Source organism: Triticum urartu, chromosome 7A (assembly GCF_056163025.1).
Source record: "Triticum urartu cultivar PI428250 chromosome 7A, HENAU_Tu73, whole genome shotgun sequence".
In the NCBI taxonomy this organism is placed as follows: domain Eukaryota; kingdom Viridiplantae; phylum Streptophyta; class Magnoliopsida; order Poales; family Poaceae; genus Triticum; species Triticum urartu.
Genome location: NC_141879.1, coordinates 9,520,503 through 9,542,246, shown reverse-complemented (window position 1 = coordinate 9,542,246; position 21,744 = coordinate 9,520,503). Strand labels below are relative to the sequence as shown.

General features: G+C 43.5%; 2 protein-coding genes across 5 annotated transcripts in view; both read right to left on the bottom strand.

The window, feature by feature from the left end:
* Window positions 1-1,541: 1,541 nt before the first annotated feature.
* Window positions 1,542-9,504, bottom strand: LOC147956848 (uncharacterized). 4 transcript variants are annotated; one of them, XM_087534907.1, is made up of 15 exons: window positions 9,372-9,504; window positions 9,148-9,223; window positions 8,877-9,070; window positions 8,480-8,555; window positions 8,176-8,408; window positions 5,310-5,568; window positions 4,998-5,226; window positions 4,769-4,919; window positions 4,379-4,669; window positions 4,029-4,290; window positions 3,480-3,708; window positions 3,257-3,401; window positions 2,953-3,138; window positions 2,687-2,842; window positions 1,542-2,050 (listed from the first exon to the last, which is right to left on the bottom strand). In XM_087534907.1, the coding sequence occupies exons 1-15, from the start codon at window positions 9,375-9,377 to the stop codon at window positions 1,886-1,888; spliced, it is 2,658 nt and encodes an 885-aa protein (XP_087391033.1). In that variant the 5' UTR covers window positions 9,378-9,504; the 3' UTR covers window positions 1,542-1,885. The 4 variants fall into 4 exon arrangements, with proteins under 4 accessions (XP_087391033.1, XP_087391032.1, XP_087391035.1 ...); XM_087534906.1 differs by having other exon boundaries at window positions 1,543-2,050; window positions 2,687-2,848; XM_087534909.1 differs by lacking the exon at window positions 1,542-2,050 and adding an exon at window positions 2,124-2,560 and having other exon boundaries at window positions 2,688-2,848.
* Window positions 9,505-15,628: 6,124 nt separating this feature from the next.
* Window positions 15,629-21,744, bottom strand: part of LOC147956847 (cysteine-rich receptor-like protein kinase 44) — a 32,803-nt gene continuing 26,687 nt past the window's right edge. The window contains exon 11 of the mRNA XM_087534692.1: window positions 15,629-16,248. Within this exon, the coding sequence (XP_087390818.1) occupies window positions 16,111-16,248 (138 nt within the window). The 3' untranslated portion in view covers window positions 15,629-16,110. The remainder of the gene's footprint in view (window positions 16,249-21,744) is intronic.

The window sequence follows — 21,744 nt, the reverse complement described above, 5'->3', positions numbered from 1 at the left end:
GCAAACACCTCTCGGGCAACATGGCTAAGAACAGAGCACACAAAAAATAGTCACTTATAGCTTCCCTGCCAGTGGGGCTGCCTTCTTTGTTGCCATTTCCGGTTGCTACTCACCTCGTAAGACACTGGGGTTCCACAAATGGGATCAGCATTGCTGAGCTACAAATACATTTGCGTCTGGTGGTCGACGAGCTCACCATTTGCGTCCGGTAGGGTTCCGTACTAACGTTGCTGCTGGTCAGATGTTATAGACCAGTGCTAATGTGCCCGTGGTCGACGAGCCTGCTTTGGTTTTACGGTAATTTAAGCCTTGGTTTGACGGTCCTTCCTGCAATAGTCAATCCACATTTTTGCCAGGTGGCACTTTGTTTTCTCATATACCTTTGCAGAAAAATACTTCTCTATACTCAAAGTTAATGCAAGCAACCAGCATACTATGTATGTCACATGAGTTTCCTAGCACTCTACTGGTTCTGAAGATGGCCATGTCCTTGCTTTGACAGCTGAAACTAACATGAGTACGTACTTCAAGGGCTGATGTGCATGTTCTCCTTGTAATACCTAGGCACCATGAATCTACAGAATTTGAATATTTGTGCACATTAATTGAAGCCAACAAACTCATGTGTTGATGCAAGCAATCTCGTTTGGCTACGATGCGTCGATACATGGGCAATATTCAGCACTACTAGCTTTACTCACTCGCTGATGTAGAATTACACGAGGGTGTTTCGCCCTTCTCAGGGTTCTTCGATTCAAATGATAGCGTGCGCTACTGGCTAGCTTGCTCGCGCCCATATCTGCCTCGCTCCAGTTCCTCCTGTGTCCGCGGCCGCCCGGCGGGGGCTCACCGCCTACTGCGACGGCTCGCCTCACCTCTGACGGCACATCCATGCTAGTAATGCTAGTTGTAGAGCAGCGCGTGGATTATACTTGTAATCCAGTAGAATCAATCCACCTGCTTGCTTGCTTAGGTCAGCTAGATTGAAAGCACTAAATTCAGTCGCTGGCTTATGAATCAATCTGCAATGTGATGGCTGTAGTACGGGCCGGCGGCAAGTTTGCGGCCACCTCCGGTCAAGTGAAATTGAGTACGACCAGTGCGGGTGTAGATGGGCATGCGTCCATGGCGGAGGAGGAGGTCGATGACGAAACGGTCCAGGTAGGACGGGGATCCCCGGCGGCCGCAGCGAGTGGTACACATCGTCTGCGCGTGTACCCGGTGGTCGGTGCGTGATCCTAACGCTGCTCTTCCAAAGGTAGGGCGCCGTGCTCTGCTACATGGCGGTTGCTCGGGTAGCTCAGGTGCTACTGCTTGGTGCTGCTAGTCGATGACCCCGGTTCTTGGCGGCCAGATAGGTGGGGCAAGCCACCGGAGGCGCGGCAGCGGTTGCCCGCGAGCAGATGAGGCGGGGAGGACGAAGGGGATTTGGGGACGAGATAAGGTGAGAAGATAGATATGATATGTGGGTCCCATTAGTCAGTGAGAGTAGAGAGTTATCCTGGTGGGGTTTGTCCCTTTTCTGGTGTACCAAATTAGTCTAATACCGGGCTGGGGTCGAGATTAGACCGGGATGTGTAAGTACAGGACATGAACTTCAGAGATTGAGAGATTGAGGTTCATTCCCGACTAGGCGTACAAATTCAGGGTTTAAAATAGACTTCACTATAGTTTACATACCAAACATGCACACACTTGATACTTACACAGTTGTGGACCACTGTGTAATACCGGACCCAGTCATTGCCAGCGTATCGCTTAGAGGGGGCATGAAGTCTGGCTGACTTGTGGGACCCGCCCTCTTGTTCTCCTGCTTCCGGCGGTGTCACCACTTCTGATCTTGTGTTGCAGGGTTCAGCTTCAATTTCGGCAGTGCCCTTCATCTTCAGTGTACGTTCCTCTTCAGCTTCAGTTTTACGTTCTTCTTCAGCTTCAGTTTTCCGTTCCACCTCCGCACATTCAGCTTCTGCACGCTTGGCGACGGCATGATATCCACGTTTCTCCCAACGGCGTTGCATACGGGGTGTAGCCCACTCAGCTTGCTTGCCCGCTGCATCCAGAATGGAACTGTTAAATCAGGTAGGGATCCACACACGCACACACGCGCGCGCGCACACACCCCTTATCTTTCTTAGCTATGTGATTATTAAATGTGACAGTCCACGAGCGTCATTCTTAAAAAAATTGAACCTTGTTCTTTCTAAAACAGACACTCAAAAGCCCGTGACAAGGTGAATTGGCCTTTTCTCCAACAATCCCTGGGAATGAAATTTAGTTGCTGGTATTTCTAATTTATTATCTGAAAAATAATGGGTGTGCATTTAGCGTTCCCTACTAGCATCGATGATGTGTTCGGCATCTGGCCTTTAGGGTAGGAAAGCAATCACGGGATAAATTCTTAGTGGGTGTAACTTCCATGTGCGGTCTCTTTAGTAATGCAAAATTTGCAATATATTTGACAAACAAAATGTTCCTAATTCAGTGCAAGTAATTTACATGGCCTGCTCCTTGTTCCGTCTGTGGCATTTGCTGCGGGCTGGAAAAAGTAGCTTGGGAAATCCGGGCAGGGAAAGTGTTTAGAATTTCAGATTAGGGCAGGGAACATATGAATTAAAGTAGGACGGTGAAAGACATAAGGCCAGTCATGGAAAATAAGAGATGATCCACAGGAGCAGAGAATATGTACCTGGCTGACGGTTGAACTTTTTCCAATACCAATCTTACTTAGTTCATTAACAATCTGGGCTATTGTAGGCCTTTGTGTTCTGTCATCCTCCACACATTTTAACACTATTTCAATGCATGTCATCACTTCTTCAGATACATGGGGCGACATTGTTGCCTGCACCTTCATTCACCAGTTTTCACATGCCTGGTTAATTGAAACATTCTGCCAAAAAAGGCTTGCTATGGTGGAAAAGAGATTGATCCACAGGAGAAAATGATATATACCTGACCTACTGGTGAGCTTTTAGCAATACCAATGTTACTTAATTCCTTCACAATGTGGGCCATCGTAGGCCTTCGAGTTCGGTCATCCTCCACACATTTTAATGCTATTTCGATGCATGTCCTCACTTCTTCAAATACATGGGACCGCATTGTTGCTTGCAGCCTCACTTGCCACTTTTTACATACCTACATATATAATTGAAACATAATGCCAAAAGAAGTGTGCACGAACAATGTGGTGGTGAGGCACAATAAAATACATGTGAAAAAAATGTTTTCTGTGATACTGGATCCTTTTCCTTACATGGTTAATAAATTCTTCCCGACGGGTGTGTGCATAGTTGGCCTCCTTTCCCGCCATCATTTTTATGATTATGACCCCGAGACTAAATACATCAGACTTCGGACTGATGAGATGTTCATTGATGTATTCTGGTGGCATGTATCCACTGCAATACATCAAAATGATTATTTTTTACATGCCCAAGAAAAGAAATTGATTAAATATTTCTGAATAACTAACTTACTGTGTTCCTTTAGTAACTCCACATGTCATATAGGTTTGCGTTGTATCAAAGAGTCTTGACAAACCAAAATCACCAATTTTTGCCACCATATCCTTATCCAGCAAAATATTTCCGGGTTTTATGTCCAGATGGTAAATGGGAGGAACAGCATTATGAAGGTAATGTAAACCCTCACATATTCCTCTTATTATTTTGTAACATTTGTCCCAATCAAGTTTGCAGGATTCAGCTGTATAAGTAAATTAGTATATTAGTACTCCACTGTACTGCCTGTTTTCAGGAGTATTATCAAGTATGTCTTCTCTAAGACATAATCCACCGTACTGCCTGATTTCCACCGCCTAGATCCTACAAAAAAAGATCCATTATCTCCCTCAACCCTAACATATATCTCCTTTCTTGTTGGTTGCTACTCAACACCGAGCCGAAGCATGAATCATATGTATGGATCCAAGGGTGAGTAAAGAGACCATGTTTCCCCCCCTTACGTAGTTGATTATGTGGTAAGAAATTCAAATATAATTTAGTGCAACTAGTGCAGAATCATACCTGAAAGTTGATCGTCAAGGCTTCCTCCTTGCATGTATTCGAAACAAATTACTCTTTCTATCACACTAGCAGAAACATGTTTTCCTTCATGCTCAACAATTATTGGTGATGTATGGTGGCAGTAGCCAACTAACCGTACAATATTTTCATGTTGGGCCCTCATTACATTATTAACCTCTTTCTTAAATAGCTTGTCATCAATCGGCGTCAACGTTTGATGAAGTTTCTTAACAGCAATCTCTTCTCCATTGTCCAACACTCCCTGTTGAGAATCTCTGTTTTATGGCACATCACTCTTGTATTTAACAGTAGGGTTCATATGAAAGTCAGAAGATGAAGCAATACCATACCTTGTAAATAACTCCACATGCACCACGGCCAACTATGTTCTGCTCAGAAAAAACATTTGTTATATGTTCTAAGAACTCGAATTCAAACTCCCTTATCCTATATAGATCACCTACAGATGAGCACTCAACAATATCAATCTTATTCATTCTTTGTATGATCTCATTTATACTAGGTCTGTTCACTCGATTTGGCTCCACGCATTTTAGAGCTATTTCGATGCATGTTTTAACTTCACTTGAAGTATGCTTCGATACTGTGCCATGCATGCCATTTACCCAGAATCCATATACCTGCAGAATTGAACATTTCCTTAGCATGCATGCCTAGATGTATTGCACAACCTAATATTGTAAAAATTGTTAATTTCATAAAAAAGAGTTTTCTCATACACGTTCGATAAATTCTTCGGGAGGAATGTCTGCACATTTGGTATAGCTCTCCTTTCCTGCCATTAGTTGCAAGATTATGACGCCCAGACTGAATACATTAAACTTTGGTGTGATTAGCCGTTTACTGATGTATTCCGGTGGCATGTATACACTGCATAGTACAAAAATAATTTATTTTCACAAAAAATTCATAGAAGAATTGGATTACATCTCATGTCTGTTAACGTACCTTGTTCCCATAACTTCTGATGTGTTGGAGGTTTGTATTGAATCAAAGAGTCTAGAGAAACCAAAACCTCCAATTTTGGGCATCATGTTCTTATCCAGCAAAATTTTGGTAGGTTTTAATTCCAAGTGCCAAATAGGTTCTTCGAATCCCTTGTGAAGGTAATGTAAACCCTCACATATGCCCTTAATTATTTTGTAACATGTGTACCAAGCAAGTGCACACGGTTCATCTATAGAAGTAGATGTAAACTTTAGGGATCATTAATTGTTCATGCATTAAAAAAATAATAGAATAAGTAGAGCATAATCATACTAGAAATATGGTTTTCAAGGCTTCCTCCCTCCAAGTATTCGGAGCACAAATATCTTTCTTCTACTCGAGCAGAAACATGCTTTCCATTGTGCTCAACAAGCATCTGTGCTGTATGATGGCAGTAACCAACCAACGGTATGGTATTTTGATGTCGGAACCTCATAAGGTTATTAAATTCGTTTTTGAATTCCTCATCATCAAGCCCCGGCATGAGATGAAGCTTCTTCACAGCAACGCATTCACCATTGTGATGTACTCCCTGTTAAAACATATATATTAAGTCACTATATGCTAACCGATTGTGTTCTTTGTTAGGCATTTAATATTATGGATGATATATAGAAACTAATGGACCAAGAGTGGTGTTCACCTCTTCGACCTCTAGATTGTAAGTAAATCGTAAGAAATTACGTGCATGTATCACTATTGCTCTGGACTACAGCCAGTGCCACGAGAAAGTACTGGTCATATTGGCCAGAACTGCTATTGCGAAATGCAGCAGGAATTTTTAGCAGGCGGAGAAGATGGGCTCTTGTGGTGTCGAGGATAGATGACTGAGGGGTGTGTTTTGGCTCCGGTTTCTCTAGTCCTGTGGGAGGAAGAAGTGTTTATGGTGTAAGAGCATCTATAACCAGACCACCCCCCCCCCCCCCCCTCCCCGGCCCATACCCGCTTCAAACGGCCGGGCCGGCCATCCAGTCATTGTTCAGACGAAAAAACGCCACCCAACCAGGCGCCCCAATATCCGGCCGAAACTCCAGACCGGCACTCCCCACTTTCCAGATATGGGACACCCGGACGCGTCCGCCATGTCGGATCCGGCCCAATCTGGACCATGGTTTTGGGTACCGGGCGGAATATTTGGATACCGCCGGTATCCGCGTTTCTCGCCACCCCACGAGAAAAGTAAGTACCGAGCGAAAAGGTTTGAATTTTTTCGAATTTTTTGAATTTAAACTCTGATAGTTAGGTTAGATATGCTCGGAACTTTGTAAGATTGGCAGTCTGTAGTGGCGTAGTGGTAAACGCGGACTTGCTTATTCTTCCCTATGGTCACGGGTTCGAGTGTCGACGTTCTTTTTTTTCTTTTCACAATTTTTATGATAAAAGGGGAAGCTGCAGTTAAAAATAACGAAGCTCATATACGAGCTAACCACTGCGCCACAAGGTGGTTTGCTGACAAAACTGAGTCCAGATCCAATCTATACATCATTCAGAGTTTTGAATTCAAAATTCAGATTTAAATTTCGTGCGATTTTTTTCCGGGATTTTGTGGTTACCGCGGTAACCGGGAATTTCGGTGCCCCACGAGAAAAAAAGGTGCACTCGGAATCCAAATCCTTGATCTGGACCACCCGACCCCACATAAATTAGACCCTATCCGAACTCTGGAAGAAAACCTACCCGCATTCCACTCCACTCCACTCCCCTCAGCCCACAAGCTCCCGTCCAGCGATCTCCCACCGTCTCCAGCAAGGCGGGCAACGGATCCAAGTCCTACGCCTCCAGATCCATTGACCCGGAGCTCTTCCCAGGCGGGCCTGAGGAGGAGATGGTCGTTTGCCTCACGCCGCGCCGCTCCCAGGAGGTGGCAGCTTGACTGCAGCGGCCAGACTCCTTCCGTCGGGAATCCATAGTGTCCTCCAAAATGGCACATGGATCTGGCGTGAGGTGTGCCGCTGCTATCTCACTGGAGGCGGTGCGGTTCGTACATCCCAACATGCTGCCAGATGTGCAACCGCTACATTGGTGCGCCGAGGCTAATGTGAACGCATGAGTGTCGTCCGATCCAAGTATAGCGTGGCGTGCCCGCCGTGTGAGGCAGCGGAAGCCCTAGCGGTGGACATTGGCAAGGTGGATTCGCACTCTCCGGTGCCGTGTATGGTGCAAGACCACCCCGGACTCCGCAACCGCGTCGTGTTGGACGTCGCCAGCTCCTCCCATGATGGATCCATCATCGACCTTACGTCCACCGGTGACGTGCTCGCAACGGGCTCCAACGAGGAAGAGTAGGGCATGGGAGACGGTGGCGCCTCGAGTCCTGTGAACCGGTGCGTGTGCCATGTCCTATTCTACCTCACCGGTAACTAGAGCAACACTTTGAGGGGCGCAACCGGCCGCTGGAGATGGGCACGGCAGAGTCGGACGAGCTCCACTTTAGATTAGGTTTCACATTGCATGTAATAATTTGGATTTGATGATTAGGTTTCACATTGCACGTAATAATACATAGGTGTCGTATCATACATGATTGCATTTATTAGTTTGTAGACTTATTTTTTCCTGAGAACCGTTGTGTGATGGTAACATAACATATTATTGCTCATTTAATACTATATCATTATCATCAATATGTCTATTTATCATTGAATGAGGATGCATGTTACTACTCCTTTCCGGTTTATAGGGCTTATCTCATTTTTTTTTTCATTTTTTCAATTTAAAGGGCCCATCTCCATCTCCTTTTGAGATTTTGAGGTGTATCAAATCTTTGCATGCAAGAATTAAAAAGGAACTCACCAATGCATGTAATGCTACTACTCATGTAGTGGCCAAGCATGCATGCACTGCAACTAATTCAAATTAATGCATCAATTTAGTTTGGGTAGTTTTGTAAAGTACGAGATACATTCCTCTACTCACCATATGCCTTGATTGATGAGATTTCAGATTTGAGGCCTATAAACCGGAAAGGAGGGAGTACTTATATTACTTTCACTACTATGACTAGTCTCCGACCATAGTGTACATTTGAGGCCTATAAAGCGTCTGCCAATGCTAGAGGGCGCTTGTTTTCATTTCCTATTTGTGTTATAACTTTCGGGAGTACAAGACAAAAGATGCAAGAGTAGTAATCATACAGTACCTTGTAAACTACTCCGTGCCCACCACGACCAATTATGCGCTCCTCGGAGAAATTGTTTGTGATGCGGTTCAAGAATCCGAATGTAAACTCGTACGCCTCCTTTGTGGGCCCATCGGAGATGATCTGGACATGCACGAACAATTTTCGCAGCTTGGCCACGACGTCGACAGCCTCAAGGACGCCGACGACCGTGATCTTCCCATCCTTCATGTCCACACCAATCTGATTGATACCTGAGGCCCGTTGTTGGTCACATGAGAATTGAATTCACGAACAAAACTGGAAAGAAGAGAAGTAGTAGTACCATGGAGACCAGAGATTGATTTGAGCGCCTTCGCCTTCTGTTTGCCGTCCTTCAGCTCGACCTTCACCACAATCTTCTGCAATCATCGGACAGCAAAACGAGATGAGCAATGTCTGTAATCCTAGAGAAGTAGTAGTAGTACCATGAAGTCTGTTAAGGATCTCAGTAGATGGCCTTTTACTTTGCCGATGAAAGCTAGTAGAAGCTTACTAAAAGTAGGTGTATCTGTTGTTATTTGGGCGTTGTGGAAGACGAGGAATGCAATATGTTTCCGCAATGCCATTCTTTATGAACCTACGTGTATGATCACTCAGGATTCACATTGGCTGATATTTTGGGCTGTTTGTGTTATCAGTTTCTTAGAAAACAAAAGATGCATAGTAATCTCATAGTATACCTTGCAGGCTACTCCATGCCCACCACGACCAATTTCTATGCCCTCCTCGGATAAAATGTTTCTGGCGGGCCCGACCGAGACGATCTGAGCTTTCCCAAACAACCTTCGCAGCTTGGCCACGACGGCGACGGGGTCGACGGGGCCGACCACCGTGATCTCCCCATCCTCCATGTCCACACCAATCTGATCGATACCTGAGGCCCGTAGTTGTTCAAGTTAGAAACGAATTCACGTACAAATCTGGAAAAAAGAGTAGTAGTAGTAGTAGTACCATGGAGACCGGAGATTGCTCTGAGCGCCTTCTGCTTCTGTCTGTCGTTCTTCAGCTCGACCTTCACCACGATCTTCTGCAATCGTCAGACAACGAAACGAGATGAGCAAAGTCTGCAATCCTTCCTTAGAGAACAGAGCGAGATGAGCAGCCGAGGCCTGCAAATCAGTATCCAAAGAACTGACAACATGTGCAGATGAGCAAGGGTTCTCAGCTATAATCACCTTCATGGCGGCCCTCAAACCAACGCTAACGTGGGTTGATAGATCTAAGAGAGGGGAAAGGGGAAGGCAAAATAGATCTGAGTCGGCCGAATGGACACTCAAAATCCTGCTCGACTGGAGGGGTACTACAAGGGGTCAATTATTGGTGACGAAAATATCTTGGTGGCCGTTATCCCCCATCTGCTGCGTTGTGGTTCGCCCTCGCACACTCGTACTATGTGGGGCCCGGTGTCAGCCCAAGGAGACCACACCAGACTTGTTTCCATGGCCTGTCGTACACGTACAGATTTGCTATTTCACATCTAGATGTGAGATGACTATCTCACATCTTAATCCAGCACTTCAAAAAATTTTGAACAATTATTTGAAAAATATTGATCAAACATTTGACAAATTTTGAATGTGTATAGAAAAAATCTTGAACATGTACTGAAAATGATGATTTTTTAATCATATATATATATATATATATAATGTTGATCAAGCATTTGAAAAAAAGTTAATCAAGCATTTGGTAAATGTTGAATGTGTATAGAAAAAATGTTGACCATGTGTTAGGTTTTTAATATTCTATTTATAAAAGTTAATAAAGCATTTGAAAATATATTAAATTTGCATCGAAAAAAAGTTGACCATTTATTAGAAAATGTTCATCTTGTATTTGAAAAATGTTAATCTAACATGATTTTTTAAAGTCTGTATAGGAAAAGAGTTGACCATGTATTCAAAACATATTAATCTTGTATTTGCAAAATGTTAATCAAGCATTAAAAAAATTTAAAATGGTACAATAAAAATGTTAACCACGCATTAAAAAACATTAAATTAGTATTGAAAAATGTTAAAGAAGTATTAGAAAAATGTTGTTGACATATACAAAAAATGTAGAAAAAAAAGAAACAAAGAAAACAGAAGAAATAAATGCAGAAAGAATGAAAACAAAACGAAAAAGCAGAGAAGAAAAAAGAAAAGACACAAAAGAAAACAAAAAAAGCATTGATAACCAAGGAAGAACCAAAGAACCTAAGAATAAAAGAAGAAAAATGAGTAAGAAAGGAAAACTTCATAAAAATAATGAAAGAAACAAAGGGAAACAAAAAAAGTAGAGAAAAAAGAAAAAACAGAAGAAAAGGAAAAAAGAAGAAAACTCGGAGAAAACCGAATAGAAATGAAGAAAAAAGAAAGAAAAAACAGTAAAAGTAGGAAAAAATGAACCAGTATAAAAACCGGTGCTGTTTACTCTTAGTAGATCACGCCCTATGTAGTGGACACCAATTCGATGGTGGCGCAGAGGCTAGCAATGTTCCCTTGCAATGAGGAGATCCCAGGTTTGATCCGGCGCACAGACACATTTTTCACTCAGTTTTTTCTGAAAAAAATGCTCTAGTTGGCCAGTCCAACACTGTAGCACATGACGCGAGACCCGCTAGCGTCTCGCTTAATGCGGGACACAGCACTCGCAGCTGGCAAGTGTATCCCATATCAAGCGAGTCATAGCGATCACGGCTGACAGGTGGTCCCATATTGCGTTGCCACAACCCTCTGATTCGTGGTGCCCCGGCCCTAACCGGATCCAAACGCAAGGAGGCGGGAAGCCCTACCGCCACCGTCTCCAGCAAGGGAGGAGGAGGGGCGGCGCTCAGCAGCGGTTAGGTTTTTTTTTTGCCAATTCTTGAGGCCTTTCTGAAGTTCGTTTGTCCTCTGATATGTAGGGATAGGGAATCAGCAATTTGTGGTTCTTGGTGGCTGATGAGATGCACACAAACTTTACAACCTTACTATGGGCAAAACAGCCCTTACTTATTGTTCTTGCCTTTTTTTTCAGTCTGTGTTTGCTTTTCCTCTAGGAGACTATAGGAGGGATAGATGCAGGAGAATCCGCATGGGCAAAATACAAATCTCACAAACAAACCTGAGGAACCAAGTGTATGGATCCAACCATAGAAATCTCCCAATTACCAATATTATGGATCCAGCAATGGAACCAAATGTATGGATTCAATTATGGAACCAAGTGTATTCTTCTACCAATTACCAATTACAAAACCATAGAAATCTCTCAATGGTGTTGAAAGATGTGGTTGGGCCTTAGGGCCCATCTAACAATTTCAGAAATATCTACAAGAGCCCATGTGAATTTTATGGCAATGGGTGTGGTGGGTAGTTTAGTCTCACATTGCTAGTTGGAGAGTAGTTGGACCTCCTTAGAAGAGAACTGTCTCACATTGCTAACGGAAACGATTCCCAAGCTCTTCATGATGCTGAAATCGACGAAGGTAGAAATCAAGAAAAGCATCAAGTGTTGATGGTAAACAAAACCACTAGTTTTAAGTAAAGGGACAAAGGGAAGAAGGGGAACTTCAAGAAGAATGGCAAGCAAGTTGCTGCTCAAGTGAAAAACCCAAGTTTGGACCTAAGCCTGAAACTGAGTGCTTCTACTGCAAAGGGACTGGTCACTGGAAGCGGAACTCCCCCAAGTAATTGGCGAATAAGAAGGATGGCAAAGTGAACATAGGTATATTTGATATACATGTTATTGATGTGTACTTTACTAGTGTTTATAGTAACCCCTCAGTATTTGATACTAGTTCAGTTGTTAAGAATAGTAACTCGAAACGGGAGTTGCAGAATGAACAGAGACTAGTTAAGGGTGAAGTGACGATGTGTATTGGAAGCGGTTCCAAGATTGATATGATCATCATCGCACACTCCCTATACTTTCGGGATTAGTGTTGAACCTAAAATAAATGTTATTTAGTGTTTGCGTTGAGCATGAATATGATTGGATCATGTTTATTGCAATAATAAAGTTATTATTTATTTCCTTATATCATGATAAATGTTTATTATTCATACTAGAATTGTATTAACCGGAAACTTAGTACATGTGTGAATACATAGACAAACATAGTGTCACTAGTATGCCTCTGCTTGACTAGCTCGTTAATTAAAGATGGTTAAGTTTCCTAGCCATAGACATGAGTTGTCATTTGATGAACGAGATCACATCATTAGAGAATTGTGTGATTGACTTGACCCATCCATTAGCTTAGCACTATGATCGTTTAGTTCATTGCTATTGCTTTCTCCATAACTTATACATCACTGCTGCAGGTTCATGAATTGGGAGCATTTCAAGTTCATCAATTTGTATTTTTTTAATGATATGTGAATTTTTTATCAACTTGAATAAAATTTCAAGTTCATGAATTGGGAGCATTTCAAGCTCATCAATTTATATTTTTTAACGATATGTGATTTTTTATCAACTTGAATAAAATTTCATGAATTTGAAAAAATCATGAATTTAATAAAAAGTTCATAAATTTGAAAAATATTCATGAATTTTTTGAAAAATCATGATTTTTTAATGTATTCAAGCAAATGGAAAAGAAAATACAAAAAGAAAAAAACAAATAAAACCGAAGATACCAGACATAGAAGACGGACAAGAAGAACAAAAAATAAATTAACTAGGCACAACAAAGTTGCTTTTCCAGTTGGTTAGATGGTGTGGAAGTATATTAGGAGGTCCAGAGTTCGAACACCTTGCTTTCCCAGTTGGTTAGATGATGTGGAAGTACACAAGGAGGTCAGGAGTTCAAACCCCACTTTGACGCACCTATTTTTCGAAGGTTAAAAAAAGGTAAAAAAGAATAGCTAATGAGCACATACAGCGTGGCTATGATTTGCCAAAGATTCATATTGACTTCTATAAGTTTAGTTAGGGTGTTGTACCGAAGTGGGACTCTGAATCTAAAAAATAACACACAAATGAGCATCCAAAGCAAAACAAAGACCCCTAACTTTAGGCCGCTGCACTGTCAAGCAAGACCTTAACAACTTCTACAATGCCATAATAAGGTCACTCTCGTCAAACACGCATTCATGGAATGTCGCGACAAGCAGCAACGTTAATCAACGGGCATGAGGAAGGTCCCAAACAGCCATAGTAGCATGGTGTGGTTCCCTCTTTCTCCTTAGAACATGAATACGATGATCAGAAGCTCCAGTAAGGTTGGAGACAAATAGTGGTGGAAAAAGGAAACTCAAACACACATAGGCAAAGATCGCATATTCACATTCTGGAGGTGCCCAGCACACCAAAACAAAAAGTGTCTTGTGGAACATACACAAATTACAAATTGAATGAAAGGTGGCTGGCACAAACAGTTACATTCAATTAAGGAGGGTGGAAACTATTAAGAACATCGGTCTCATTTGCAGCTAAATATGTACTGTAGCACACACATCAGTTTAATTTTGTTTCATCTCTATATGAAGCCAAGCCTGGAGCCCCAGGATGAACGCAGGGGCCAACTTCACCGATGGGGGTGTTGTACCGAAGCGGGGCTCTGAATCTAAGAAATAACACACAAACGAAAAAATGTGGTCCGTCAAGAATTTGGAGACGGTGATGAATGTGGCGAACGAGATGTAGATGAACACGCGCCTACACCACTGGGCAGGCTCCGACGCCACCACCATGTTATGATCCTCGACGATGTCGGCCATGGATGCGTGCAGTGGCGATTCTATGTGTTGGCTGTGGGTCAGCTGACTTCACAACTTAAAAAAAACGAACTAAAGCACGGTGCATTGTGAAGAGAAAAATTAAAACATTAGCAATTACCCCACATTGTAGATTCTTGGGGCAATCGTGTAAAAAGTACTAGCCAGTATGTACTTTCGTGGGATCTACAGCTGTAGAGATAAATTTAGGCGAAAAGTCATTTATTCCTTCGACTCGTGGTACGGTACCAAGCCAAATACTTCTTGTCGGGGATGGCTACGAAACCAACACGTATGTCATGTTTGATTCCAACACCGACGGAATTGACTTAGGTATTGCCGTACCTATATAGGGATAAGTTGATCAGCCATCACAAGAGTCCCTAAGAATTAGCCACGCAGCCGTCGTCCAACTGTCAGATCCTAAAGGCTAGGACAAGGAGTAACGTGTACAAACAGTCAACAAATACAGCATGCCTCAGCACCGACAGTCGAAATCACACAGGCCGGTCGGACACGACGAGACCGGGACATGGCCGACGTTCAGCTGAATCTAGATAGCAGCGAGATGGGGGTAGAGGCGGAGCCCATCGAATGCAGTAGGCGCGTGTTCATATGCTTAGTGGGTTGCCTCACCGTCACGCTCGGCATCATCCTAGCATGGATGTTCGTGTACGAGAAATCCCTTCGGCCATTGTCAACCGCGGCCAAGCTCTTCGTCGCGCTTCTGACCGGCGCCGTCTCCTTCTGCTTTGCCCGCTCTTTCGGCAAGTTTGCTCTTCTCCTCATTGAGTGGTACCACGGCAATCCCGAGGGAGAGAGGCTTGTGGATAGCTTGATCCAATCCGATCGGCCCTTGATCCACATGTTGTAGACGCATAGTGTTTTGTTTTCTTTTTTGAGGTTTTGTAGATGCATAGTTTGATCATCTTTTCATCATTAATTTTCAAACACTGTTAATTAGTGTCTAGAATATATACCGTTGCTAAAGTGTAATGATTTTTTTGTTTAATTCTTTGTATGTGCAATGAGACTGTTGCACATGTTGCACAAACGTATTTTTCGGTGAACACCACGCTCATCTGCTCCACCCATTGCCGACAATCACATCTCCTCGCCGCCTCTTCCAACGCCTAGGGCGTCAGAATTCCACCATCACCATTTTTTGCACCTACAAATCTGGATCTGGTACTAAATGGTAGTCCTCTCATAGTCTCTCTCCATCACACCATATCTGGACGCAACAAGAGGACTCACTTCTCATGTGGACACGACGGCAAGACAATTAAGCAAACACCTCTCAGGCAGCATGCCTAAGAACAGAGCGCACACAAACACCAGCGATTTCCAGCTCCCGTTTCAGTGGGGTTGCCGTCCTATTTCCAGTAGCTAGCTACTCACCTCGTCAAGACACTGGTGGGAGTTCCACAAATGGGATCAGCCGCGCCATTGCCGGCGCCAACCGCCGTTTTCCCTCGACATCGCCCACAACCCCATGTCAGATCGCAGAACAGGTGAGCAAGTCGACCACAGGCACATTAGCCCTGGTCTATAACATCTGACCAGCGGCTCCGTTACACACTTTATTATAGATAAATGTTACAGCAAAGAAATAAGCAGAGAGCAGGCTTAGATTAACTAACACTTCCTTCTTTCCCTATCTTTCTTCGATCCCAGAACAGCCCCAAAGTGCACCAAAATCCTCAGGGCTTAATAGTTAACAACGTTCCCCTGTAATCTAGATTGCTAGTTTAGGCTTTTGTTTTTCTTTCTCGGCCGTTTAAGCCTTGTCTTGGCGGTCCTTCCTGCAATAGTCAATGCATGTTTTTCGCACAGGTGACACTTTGTTTCCTCCTAGACATTTACAAAAAACACTTCTCTACACTCAAAGTTCATGCCAACCATCAGACTATATGCATGGCACATGAACTTCTAAAAAAATACAGATACCCTAGGACTCTACTGGTTTTGAAGATGGCCATTTCCTTTGTTTGACAGCTGAAACTTGACATGAGAATCACCAACACCATTCGTGTAACAAATATATTCTCTCTGTTGTCAGCCTTTTAGGAGTGCATATCTACATGAGCGAATTGACTATGTACTTCAAGGGATGTTGTTTTATGTTCTCCGCGTAATGCTTCGGCACCATGAATCTGCAGAATTTCAAGATTCACGCACATTAATTGAAGCCAACAGACTCACGCGTTCAAGCAATCCTGCCCGGCTACAGTGCGTCAATACCTGGACAGAATTGGGGCCATGCGAAAAATATGGCGATCCCTGCTGCGACTAAGAGGACCAGCCAGTGTTTGAAGTGAGTGGATAATAACAAGGACTTCAATGCAGTCAGCTTATTTGCCCACTGCATCCAGAAAGCAACTGTTAGATCATGTAGGGAGTCACACACACACACACACACACACACACACACACACACACACACACGCACGCACGCACGCACGCACGCACGCATGCACACACACACACACACCATATGTTTCTTAGGTATGTAATTATTAAATGACACAGTCTATGATCTTCATTCCGAAAAATTGAACGGTGTTATTTTCAAAACAGACACTCAAAAAAGCCTATGACAAGGTGAATTGATCTGTTCTCCAACAGTCTCTCGGAAGGACGGTCTAATTGCTGGTATTTTATATTTAGTATGCGGTAATAATTGGTGTGCATTTAGCGCCCCCTAATAGCGTAGGAAAACAATCACATGATAAGTGACAATAAGCTTTGGTTATGCAGAAAAAATATTGCATATGACAATAAAAAATTTCTAAGTCAATGCAGATATTTTACATGGCCTTGCTACATAGGAAATTCTCACTAGTAGAAAATAGAGCTTTGGTTGATGCCTGGGTAAGGCCATTAATTCTGGTTCACTCACGAACCGGGACCGAACGGGGCATCAGTCCCGGTTCGTGAGGCCATGGCGCCGGCCGGGCCTCAGGGGCCATTGGTCCCGGTTCGTCTGACCCCTTTGGTCTCGGTTCCAGACACGAACCGGGACCAATGGGCCTCGCTCCCCCACAACCTTTAGTCCCGGTTGGTGCCTGGAACCGGGACCAAATGTGGTCCTTTAGTCCCGGCTTTAGCCACCAACAGGGAATAAAGAGTGGCCTATATATACCCCCACCCCTGCCTGCGAGCAGAGTGTTGGGTTTTGTAGTAATTTCAAAAAAAATTCCTACGCACACGCAAGATCATGTGATGCATAGCAACGAGAGGGGAGAGTGTTGTCTACGTACCCACGCAGACCGACTGCGGAAGCGTTGACGCAACGTAGAGGAAGTAGTCGTACGTCTTCACGATCCAACCGATCAAGCACCGAAACTACGGCACCTCCGAGTTCGAGCACACGTTCAGCTCGATGACGATCCCCGGACTCCGATCCAGCAAAGTGTCGGGGAAGAGTTCCGTCAGCACGACGGCGTGGTGACGATCTTGATGTACTACAGCAGCAGGGCTTCGCCTAAACTCCGCTACAGTATTATCGAGGACTATGGTGGCTGGGGCACCGCACACGGCTAAGGAATAGATCACCTGGATCAACTTGTGTGTTCTAGGGTGCCTCTACCTCAGTATATAAAGCACCAAAGGGGGGAGGCTGGCCGGCCACAAGGGGCGCGCCAGGAGAGTCCTACTCCTTCCAGGAGTAGGATTCCCCCCCGCCCCAATCCTAGTTGGAATAGGATTCGTCGGGGGGGGGGAGAGAGAGGGGGGGCCGGCCACCTCTCCTAGTCCTAATAGGACTAGGGGAAGAGGGGAGGCGCGCGGCCACCTTGGGCTGCCCCTTTCTCCTTTCCACTAAGGCCCACTAAGGCCCATATGGTTCCCGGGGGGGGGGGGGGGGGGTTCCGGTAACCTCCCGGTACTCCGTAAAATCCCGATTTCACCCGGAACACTTCCGATATCCAAACATAGGCTTCCAATATATCAATCTTTATGTCTCGACCATTTCGAGACTCCTCGTCATGTCCGTGATCACATCCGGGACTCCAAACTAACTTCGGTACATCAAAATGCATAAATTCATAATATAACTGTCATCGTAACCTTAAGCGTGCGGACCCTACAGGTTCGAGAACAATGTAGACATGACCGAGACATGTCTCCGGTAAATAACCAATAGCGGGACCTGGATGCCCATATTGGCTCCTACATATTCTACGAAGATCTTTATCGGTCAGACCGCATAACAACATACGTTGTTCCCTTTGTCATCGGTATGTTACTTGCCCGAGATTCGATCGTCGGTATCCAATACCTAGTTCAATCTCGTTACCAGCAAGTCTCTTTACTCGTTCCGTAATACATCATCCCGCAACTAACTCATTAGTTGCAATGCTTGCAAGGCTTAAGTGATGTGCATTACCGAGAGGGCCCAGAGATACCTCTCCGACAATCAGAGTGACAAATCCTAATCTCGAAATACGCCAACCCAACATGTACCTTTGGAGACACCTGTAGAGCACCTTTATAATCACCCAGTTACGTTGTGACGTTTGGTAGCACACAAAGTGTTCCTCCGGCAAACGGGAGTTGCATAATCTCATAGTCATAGGAACATGTATAAGTCATGAAGAAAAGCAATAGCAACATACTAAACGATCGGGTGCTAAGCTAATGGAATGGGTCATGTCAATCAGATCATTCAACTAATGATGTGACCTCGTTAATCAAATAACAACTCATTGTTCATGGTTAGGAAACATAACCATCTTTGATTAACGAGCTAGTCTAGTAGAGGCATACTAGTGACACTTTGTTTCTCTATGTATTCACACATGTATTATGTTTCCGATTAATACAATTATAGCATGAATAATAAACATTTATCATGATTATAAGGAAATAAATAACTTTATTATTGCCTCTAGGGCATATTTCCTTCAGTCTCCCACTTGCACTAGAGTCAATAATCTAGATTACACTGTAATGATTCTAACACCCATGGAGCCTTGGTGCTGATCATGTTTTGCTCGTGGAAGAGGCTTAGTCAATGCGTCTGCAACATTCAGATCCGTATGTATCTTGCAAATCTCTATGTCTCCCACCTGGACTAGATCCCGGATGGAATTGAAGCGTCTCTTGATGTGCTTGGTTCTCTTGTGAAATCTGGATTCCTTTGCCAAGGCAATTGCACCAGTATTGTCACAAAAGATTTTCATTGGACCCGATGCACTAGGTATGACACCTAGATCGGATATGAACTCCTTCATCCAGACTCCTTCGTTCGCTGCTTCCGAAGCAGCTATGTACTCCGCTTCACATGTAGATCCTGCTACGACGCTTTGTTTAGAACTGCACCAACTGACAGCTCCACCGTTTAATGTAAACACGTATCCGGTCTGTGATTTAGAATCATCCGGATCAGTGTCAAAGCTTGCATCAACGTAACCTTTTACGTTGAGCTCTTTGTCACCTCCATATAGGAGAAACATATCCTTAGTCCTTTTCAGGTATTTCAGGATGTTCTTGACCGCTGTCCAGTGATCCACTCCTGGATTACTTTGGTACCTCCCTGCTAAACTTATAGCAAGGCACACATCAGGTCTGGTACACAGCATTGCATACATGATAGAGCCTATGGCTGAAGCATAGGGAACATCTTTCATTTTCTCTCTATCTTCTGCAGTGGTCGGGCATTGAGTCTGACTCAACTTCACACCTTGTAACACAGGCAAGAACCCTTTCTTTGCTTGATCCATTTTGAACTTCTTCAAAATCTTGTCAAGGTATGTGCTTTGTGAAAGTCCAATTAAGCGTCTTGATCTATCTCTATAGATTTTTATGCCTAATATGTAAGCAGCTTCACCGAGGTCTTTCATTGAAAAACTCTTATTCAAGTATCCCTTTATGCTATCCAGAAATTCTATATCATTTCCAATCAGTAATATGTCATCCACATACAATATCAGAAATGCTACAGAGCTCCCACTCACTTTCTTGTAAATACAGGCTTCTCCGAAAGTCTGTATAAAACCAAATGCTTTGATCACACTATCAAAGCGTTTATTCCAACTCTGAGAGGCTTGCACCAGTCCATAAATGGATCGCTGGAGTTTGCACACTTTGTTAGCTCCCTTTGGATCGACAAAACCTTCCGGTTGCATCATATACAACTCTTCTTCCAGAAATCCATTTAGGAATGCAGTTTTGACATCCATCTGCCAAATTTCATAATCATAAAATGCGGCTATTGCTAACATGATTCGGACAGACTTAAGCATCGCTACGGGTGAGAAGGTCTCATCGTAGTCAACCCCTTGAACTTGTCGAAAACCTTTTGCGACAAGGCGAGCTTTGTAGACAGTAACATTACCATCAGCGCCAGTCTTCTTCTTGAAGATCCATTTATTCTCAATTGCTTGCCGATCATCGGGCAAGTCAACCAAAGTCCATACTTTGTTCTCATACATGGATCCCATCTCAGATTTCATGGCTTCAAGCCACTTTGCGGAATCTGGGCTCACCATCGCTTCTTCATAGTTCGTAGGTTCATCATGATCTAGTAGCATGATTTCCAGAACAGGATTACCGTACCACTCTGGTGCGGATCTCGCTCTGGTCGATCTACGAGGTTCAGTAGTATCTTGACCCGAAGTTTCATGATCAACATCATTAGCTTCCTCACTAATTGGTATAGATGTCGCAGAAACAGTTTTCTGTGATGTACTATTTTCCAATAAGGGAGCAGGTACAGTTACCTCGTCAAGTTCTACTTTCCTCCCACTCACTTCTTTCGAGAGAAACTCCTTCTCTAGAAAGGATCCATTCTTAGCAACGAATGTCTTGCCTTCGGATCTGTGATAGAAGGTGTACCCAACAGTCTCCTTTGGGTATCCTATGAAGACACATTTCTTCGATTTGGGTTCGAGCTTATCAGGTTGAAGCTTTTTCACATAAGCATCGCAGCCCCAAACTTTAAGAAACGACAACTTTGGTTTCTTGCCAAACCATAGTTCATAAGGCGTCGTCTCAACGGATTTTGATGGTGCCCTATTTAACGTGAATGCGGCCGTCTCTAAAGCATAACCCCAAAACGATAGCGGTAAATCAGTAAGAGACATCATAGATCGCACCATATCTAGTAAAGTACGATTACGACATTCGGACACACCATTACGCTGTGGTGTTCCGGGTGGCGTGAGTTGCGAAACTATTCCACAATTTTTCAAATGTACACCAAACTCGTAACTCAAATATTCTCCTCCACGATCAGATCGTAGAAACTTTACTTTCTTGTTACGATGATTTTCCACTTCACTCTGAAATTCTTTGAACTTTTCAAATGTTTCAGACTTATGTTTCATTAAGTAGATATATCCATATCTGCTTAAGTCATCTGTGAAGGTGAGAAAATAACGATATCCGCCACGAGCCTCAATATTCATCGGACCACATATATCGGTATGTATGATTTCCAACAAATCTGTTGCTCTCTCCATAGTACCGGAGAACGGTGTTTTGGTCATCTTGCCCATGAGGCACGATTCGCAAGTACCAAGTGATTCATAATCAAGTGGTTCCAAAAGTCCATCAGTATGGAGTTTCTTCATGCGCTTTACACCGATATGACCTAAACGACAGTGCCACAAATAAGTTGCACTTTCATTATCAACTCTGCATCTTTTGGCTTCAACATTATGAATATGTGTATCACTACTATCGAGATTCATCAAAAATAGACCACTCTTCAAAGGTGCATGACCATAAAAGATATTACTCATATAAATAGAACAACCATTATTCTCTGATTTAAATGAATAACCGTCTCGCATCAAACAAGATCCAGATATAATGTTCATGATCAAAGCTGGCACCAAATAACAATTATTTAGGT

Excerpts from the sequence above, each read along its gene's own strand:
- LOC147956848 (XM_087534906.1), bottom strand. Across the intron at positions 4,920-4,997 it reads TCAGAAGTTATGGGAACAAG|TGTATACATGCCACCGGAAT; the intron begins GTACGTTAACAG and ends TGTACTATGCAG. Across the intron at positions 3,139-3,256 it reads GGGAAGAATTTATTAACCAT|GTATGTAAAAAGTGGCAAGT; the intron begins GTAAGGAAAAGG and ends TTATATATGTAG.